General features: G+C 40.4%; 1 protein-coding gene across 3 annotated transcripts; it reads left to right on the top strand.

Annotated features, from left to right (window-relative positions):
- Positions 1 to 4,558: 4,558 nt before the first annotated feature.
- On the top strand, positions 4,559 to 5,336 carry LOC101583074 (histone H2A.Z-like). Of its 3 annotated transcripts, none has more exons than XM_023704071.1 (2): positions 4,574 to 4,768; positions 4,838 to 5,336. In XM_023704071.1, the coding sequence occupies exons 1-2, from the start codon at positions 4,574 to 4,576 to the stop codon at positions 4,958 to 4,960; spliced, it is 318 nt and encodes a 105-aa protein (XP_023559839.1). In that variant the 3' UTR covers positions 4,961 to 5,336. The 3 variants fall into 3 exon arrangements, with proteins under 3 accessions (XP_004643974.1, XP_023559839.1, XP_004643973.1); XM_004643916.2 differs by having other exon boundaries at positions 4,574 to 4,660; positions 4,769 to 5,336; XM_004643917.2 differs by having other exon boundaries at positions 4,559 to 5,336.
- Positions 5,337 to 7,545: the final 2,209 nt, after the last annotated feature.

Here is a 7,545-nt window from a genome sequence, read left to right on the forward strand (position 1 = left end):
ATGAAATTCTGTATCATTGTTTTCCCTGTATTTTTCTCTTTAGAGAAAGATCTAATGTCATTCAAATCTTAATCTTGCTAATATGTTTGAAACAAATGACGGAAAAAAGAAACAGGGAAAGTGAAGATATTACACAACAATGCTTTTCAAATCATAATTTGTGTGAGAATCAACCAAGCATCTTATTAGTTCTGATTCTGCTGGGGCCCAGCGTTCTGCAGTTCTAGGAAGCTCTCAGGCAGTGCTGTTGGTGCTGTCTGCAGACCATGATCCTAGAAAGGCTGATTTCTTCCCAGTTAATTATACCTACTGTACAGGTAAGGCCTCCAAAAGCTAGCTTCTGCACTACTACCTTCATCAGGTTTCAACAGTCTTGGCCATTACAACTACAGGTACTACCCTGTCTCTTCTCACTTTCTGCTTTCATTTGAGATAAATATGACTGAATATTCTGCTTAGATTCCTTCAGCTTTTAGATAAGCATATTAATTGGGCTTTCTTACTCATTGTTTCTGGGTTACAAACTGCATCTTAAGTCACCAGACGCCACTGAAAGTTAGCATCATACCACTTTTGTGATAGTATTGTCATATAATTTACATGTGTGTAGAGTATAGTTTTCAGAATATAATGCTATTAATTTTGCTCTCAACACTTGCCTTTTAAATAAAGAGGTAGGGAATCCTTTAATATTTGTATTCATCCAAATATTTGCTATTTCTAGCATTCCTAAATCCTTCCTATAGGTAAAGTTTTCCATGTAATCCTACATCCCACCAACCAGAAGAACGTCCTTTAATTTTCCTTGAACTATTGGTAACAAGTTCTGTTTTTGTATATCTGAACATGTCTGTATTAAAAGGTTTTTTTTTTTTTTTAGCACTTTCATTATCTTTTTAAATTTTAATGTATTTGGTACATGGTCTTGCTACACAGCTTGTACTTGTAGCGATCCTTCTGTTTCAGCCTCCCCAATGCTGGGATTAGAGGCATGCACCACATGCCCAGTCTCAGTAGCCTGCTCTGCCTATCCCGGCTGGGGCCAGCACGGCATGTGGTGCTGGGGATCGAACCTATGTCCCTGCACTTGCCAAGTAGGCTCTTAGACTGCTGCGCTATCTTGCCAGCCTCACTTTCATTATCTTGTGACTTTTCTTTTTCCTTTTTTTTTTGGATGGAAAGATATTTGTATTGTTCTCCCATATGCTATATCTTTTCTCTCTGCCCTGCTTCCCTCTATCTTTTGTCTTTATGTCTATCTCGATCTCCATCTCTGCCCCATCTTCACCCTCATGTCCACCCCCATCTCCATCTCTACCTCCAACTCTTCAGTCAACCCCATCCATCTACTCCCCTTCCTCATCTCCATCCCCATTTTCATTTTCTGATTCATATCCTTCTCCATATCCACCTCTACCGTGTCTATCTCTAACTACATGTTCATCTTCACCTCCAGCTTCACCTCCAAAGTCTGGGGGTGAAACCCTGGCCCTCTCACCTGATAGGCAAGCACTCTTATACTTAATTACATTCCCAGTTCTTATTTTCTCATTCCAACATTTAGTTCTACAGCCCATGTGTGTTGATAGTTTTTCTTTTTACTTTAGATCATATTTTGTGTCTTTACTTATGTGTCTATTATCAACGTATTGCCTCTTCATTTCAAATTTGCTCTTCAGTACTTGCTCTATAAAAATGGGTTGGATTCCTTCAGCATTTCTTCTCTGTAGTGAGTATGGTGTTAAACTTTATTAGTAGTTTCAATTCCAACACTGACTATGGAAATCATTTTTTTAAAAAAAGATTTGCCTGAAAGCTGCTTTATGTAAGATTGTCTCTGTTTACATGGTCTCTAATGAATTCAAAGTGTCCCATCCAGGGTGACCCCTTGAGCTAATAACTAACATCCTATGATTTTCAAAAGAGCCATGAAGATCTTCTCTAAAAGCTACTAACCTGCAGTCCGTAACGTTCGTCCTTTCTTCCTGCACTGGTATCTTAGTATACTTTCCATGTGCGTAGAAAGATTAAGAGCTATAGTATATCAGATTTCAGAGCATTTTATCCCCTGAAGTAAATGACAAGAAGCAATTTAACTTACTCAACTATTTTTCCATGGATGAAAAACATTGATCTTGTTACTTTCTTTCCTAGTTGTGTGGCTGCGCTTTCCAGTGACCAGGATGCAGCCATCACTCCTACAGCTTAAAGGGGGACATTTTATGCTGGCTCATGACTTCAGAGGGCGCAGTCTGTATTGCTGGCTCCACAGCAGGTGCATTATGGCGGAAGAGTGTGACGGAGCAAGCTGCTTCGTTCATGTTGGCTGGGAAGCAGAGCAGGGGAATGATGCTGGTAAAAGACATGACCCACAAGTTTGCCCACCTCCCATGGGCCCTCCTACCAGTAGATTAAACCACTGATGAGTACAGCACCCTGTGTCCCAGTCACATCTCTGGAAGTTTCTTAATTTAGTCAAATTGACCTTTAAGACGTGAGCGTCCTTGTTTTACCCAAAATGTAGCTGATTTTCAGGTTACATTCTTATTGGACCCAATTTGAGCAAGGGAATGGCGGTGCTCTTTTCAGTTTGAGCTCCCTGGTAGCATTGTGAGCTTCAGGTCAACTCTAATCTTTCAGAGACCTTAATCTGCTGTCCTTGGACTTTGATTATTCAGGAATGCTTTGGAATCTTCTCTGGGCTGTTTCTGCCTTATTCCATCAAAAGATTCATAGTTTCTGTAATGTAAGTCTAATCCAGATGACTTTTATGTGAGAATTATGCACTTTACTACCTATTTCTTTCCTTTCTCTTTCTGTTTTATTTGATGAGGATCAATGAGCATGACTGAATAATTCTCCGGTTAGTTCATCTCCGTGGGTAAGTGGAATAGGAAATCTCCATTCATAAAACACACACAAGGCTGAGTCAGCAAATGAGAATCACCCAAGTGATACATCCTTTGTCAATGGACATTCTCGATGGGAAGGAAAGGCTACAGGAAGAAATGCCAGAGGCTGGTTTCTCTGAGTGTACGCTAAATGCTATCTCAGACAATTGGTAAGACATTGATATTGCAAAGTCAGAGTGCTGACCAATCACAGAGAACGATATAAAAATAAAAGAAGAGATTGACTAGAGCAGTGGTAAACCTATGACACACAGAAGGCTGTTTGTATCATTGAAATTCTAAAAGAGTTGCCATCACTGGAAAAGAAGGACCAAAAGATTGGGTTGACTCCCTTACTGAAACATATGATATATGCTTCAATTATTTGACCTTTGCTCTATAATATGAAATGAGACCATACCAGGCTTGGGACTGTCTCAGTGGCTATAGTGTCTACCAGGAGTCATGGGTGAGCATGTTAACATTATCATCATCATTATCTTTTATTCCTCACTATTCAGAAGAGGTGAAACGTAGTGGAATCACATTACATATATACTTGTAGTCAAATTCAGTTGTTCTCATGAAATTAAAATACTTCAAACATATCTGACATGTACAGTCTTTACATTTGGTATACCCTACACACAGTTGTAAGCATAAAACTGGGAATACTGTGTCTGAGTCTTTTTTGAGATTACATTGGATTATATATGGTTTTCACATTACACATTGATTTTAGAAGCTGTGTTAGGGGCCAGTGAGCTAGCTCAGCAGATTAAAATGCCTGTTTAGGCAAGCTTAGGCAAGTTTAGGCACGCACAGGGACCACAGTTCAATCTGCAGCACCACATGCCAAGCCAGCCACACCCCAAGGATGGGTTGAGCTGGCCAGAGTCTGGGCATAGTGGCCTATGCCTGTAATCCCAGCACTGGGAAAACTGAAAGCAGGAGATCACTACAAGTTCAAGCTGTGTAGTGAGACCCTGCAACAACCAAATACAATTTTTAAAAAAGAACTTGTCTTGCTAGCTCAGACAAGTTTCTACTTCAAATTTTCCCTAGATAAGAAAATCACCAGCCCTTGGGAGTCTGATACAGGAAAATCTCTGCAAATTCAGTGCCAGCCTGGGCTATGCAGTGAGTTCAAGTTTGAGGCCAGCCTAAACTACATAGCAGGATTCTGTTTCAGAAAAAAAAGACAGAAAATTACATTCTATGCATATATCTATGTGTTGCTTTATTATATTAATTTATTACAATAATTATATAACTATAGCAATGCCTTACCTAAATATTAATTTTCACAGTTATGCTTGTTTTATCACAGCAATAGAGATGCCCTTCTCTTTTTACCTCAAGGTCACAGGAATGTAGGACTCAGGACACTGTGATTCTTACTGTGGCTGAGGGTGGATGCAGGTAATTTCACAGGGATGCCATACACTTGGTATCCCTTATCATAAAAGTATTTTTTGGCTTTAATTCCATGTATTTCTCATCTAATTTTTTTTAAACATAACCAAACCAAACCAAACCAAATAGAGGACAAGGATGTTTCGACTAGTGAAAGTGGATGGGCAGTTTGAATCGCGGTGCGGTGGAGGAGTAGCTGTGGGTCTCACTGCGTGTCGAACCGGCCTATTCACTGCCTGGGTGCTTGCGCCTCCGCGGAATTGGAAATGGCTGGCGGGAAGGCCCAGAAGGACTCCGGAAAGGCCAAGACAAAGGTGGTTTCCCGCTCACAGAGGGCTGGCCTGCAGTTCCCCGTAGGCCACATCCATCAACACCTGAAGTCCAGGACGACCAGCCACGGGCGCGTGGGCGCCACGGCCGCCGTGTACAGCGTGGCCATCCTGCAGTACCTCACGGTGGAGGCGCTTGAACTGGCAGGGAATGCATCCAAAGACCTAAAAGTAAAGCGCATTACCCCTCGACACTTGCAGCTTGCCGTTCATGGGGATGAAGAATTGGACTCGCTCGTCAGAGCTACAGTTGCGCGAGGTGGTGTCATCCCACATACCCACAAGTCTCTGATTGGGAAGAAAGGACAACAGAAGCCTGTGTAAAGGATGCCTGGATTCCTTATTATCTCAGGACTCTAACAGTCTTTAATAGCTGTCCCGTGTTGGTGATTCCAGTGGACTGTATCTCTGTGAAAAACACAATTTTGCCTTTTTGTAATTCTATTTGAGCAAGGTGGAAGTTTAATTATCTTTCCAGCCAACCAAATTTCTGCATTCGAGTCTTAACCATATTTAAGTGTTACTGTGGCTTCAAAGAAGCTATTGATTCTGAAGTAGTGGGTTTTGATTGAGTTGACTGTTTTTAAAACTGTTTGGATTTTAATTGTGATGCAGAAGTTATAGTAACAAACATTTGGTTTTGTACAGACATTATTTCCACTCTGGTGGATAAGTTCAATAAAGGTCATACTCCCCCTCCCCCCAAAAAAAGAAAGTGGATGGATTTTTCATTAGGTTTTCCAGAGGGAGTTGAGAGAATTTAGTACATAAGAAGCTATCTGTCTGGACTTAATATGCATAAATATTTTAGAAAGGAGAGGTAATGACAAACATTGACACAAACTTTGAAAAAAATCATATAAGAATCCAGAAAGTGCTTTATCAATGGAATGTTGTGTTTTAGAGATTACCTGCTAGACAGGCACTACAGTTGTTTCTCTCAGGTTGATAATCTTGAGTCCTACAGCCCACTGAAGTGGTTATCCTAGAGAACCACTCTAGGATATCCATGCTCATCCAGCCACTGAGTCAGGCGCAAGCCTGTAATCCCAGTGCTGGGGAGGCTGAAAAACAGGAGGGATCACTACAAGTCTGAGCTGGCTAGTGAGACCCTGAACCAAATAAATACAAAATAAATAAATAAAATTAAAAAAAGAAATTTGACTCAGAAATCTGGAAGAAATATATTTTCTAAAAGTGTATTTAATAAGACAAGTAAAAATATATCTAAGTGAATGTACTGTTTCAATTCTTTTGAAAGAAGCAAACGTGCTTTTAAAAAGTCTGCGTTGTTCACACTACTCAGGTAATGGATCCTCTCATCCCTCTAAAGTGCAAGATGATTTTACTTAGAGATGTATCTAAATGTGACTGTGTAGTTGTGTAGTTGGAATGCCTGAAGACTTGGAATCCAGAGATCACACTGGTATTCTTGGGTAAATATTAGAAAGTACCTGTAAGGGAATAGAGCTATTTCTTGCCTCATTGTGTACCCATTTCCGGTGCAGGAACAACACATACACAAACACACACATACTCGTGCTGAGTCCTTCTGTCCATAAGGAGAACTAAAATCTTTAAGCTGTTCAGGAAAATGATATTCAAACTACTTGGAGAAAACAATAAGAGCAGTATCATATGGTCATTGCATCTGAGCAGTTATGCATCTTCTTCGGCAATGGAAGAAGCTATTATAAGCTGAAAACTGCCTGTTTAGCTTCTGTTGCCTTTCAAAAGATAAAGTAGTACAACACCAAAATGCTATGCATCATTAAGACAGACAAGGAGAATGAAAATAAACTTTGTTCTGCTAGTTTATTGAACCTGGGAGAATAATGTATTATTTTAGTCATTGCTTTTAAAGAAATCAAATCAAATCAAGCAAAACCATAACAGACTTGAAGAGTGAGGAAGTTTCCTTGTATAGATAGCAGAAGAAAGCCATCTCCCCTGAAAAAAAAAATCCTTAGAAGGGGATAGGACTGAAATATAACAGAGGAAGCTGTAATCTCAGTAAACACAGACTCACTCAGACTAAGTTTACTAGCCCAACAACTTCTATATGAAACTATACCAAGTTGCAAATTTGGATGAATGAAAGGAAGCCTTATTTTGCATAGTCGTTAGTATGTTCTTTTAGTTTTTGTTGTCTCCCCAAAGTCTCATGCAGTCATAGGGCTTTTTCACAGGTGGCTGAATCTAGAGTGTGTGATCTTGGGATAAAGGATGTGTGACTGGCAAATCAGTCTGCTGATTGGTTTGGCACAGTTCCCGCTAGGATTAAGGGTGTGAGTGCTATACCTGCCCTACAGCAGGTAGCTTACACACAATATAAGGGACAGAAAGAGTCCTGTTTCTCCTTGTTGCTTTTTTTTTTCAGGAACCAGGGATTGAACTCAGGCCCTTGTGCTTGCCAAGGAAGTGCTTATTCCATTGAGCCATCTCCCTGGCCCCCTCCTTGTTGCTTTTGATACCTTCTGGCCACCGTGCAAAGCTCCACCCCTTGTGACTTTTTCTGTTTTCCACCACAATGAATGGTGTCCCTCTGTCATGTGCCACCTTGCCTTGGAGCCAGATGACTATAGATGCGAACCTTTACAAACTGTGACCTAAATAAACCTTCCTTCCTTTAACTCTGTGTGTTGAGTATTTTGTCTCAGCAATGGAAGAAAAGTGACTAAGATATATTTGTGATAGACTGAATTTGTATCCCTGTGAAATTCAAATGTTAAATCCTAAGTGCCCATAGTCTTTGAAGATGGAACCTGTGGGGATAATTAGGTCACCAGGGTGGAGCCGTTAGGATGGGATTAGTCAGTGTCTTTATAAAAAAGAGACAGGAGAGAGCCATTTCCTTTCTCTCCACAACATGAGAACAACAGTGAGAAGAATGCAAAACTGTCTGCACA

This window comes from Octodon degus, unplaced genomic scaffold (assembly GCF_000260255.1).
Source record: "Octodon degus isolate 3935 unplaced genomic scaffold, OctDeg1.0 scaffold00186, whole genome shotgun sequence".
Classification (NCBI taxonomy): Eukaryota; Metazoa; Chordata; class Mammalia; order Rodentia; family Octodontidae; genus Octodon; species Octodon degus.

Excerpts from the sequence above, each read along its gene's own strand:
- LOC101583074 (XM_004643917.2), top strand. The coding sequence starts at position 4,574 with ATGGCTGGCGGGAAGGCCCAGAAGGACTCCGGAAAGGCCAAGACAAAG.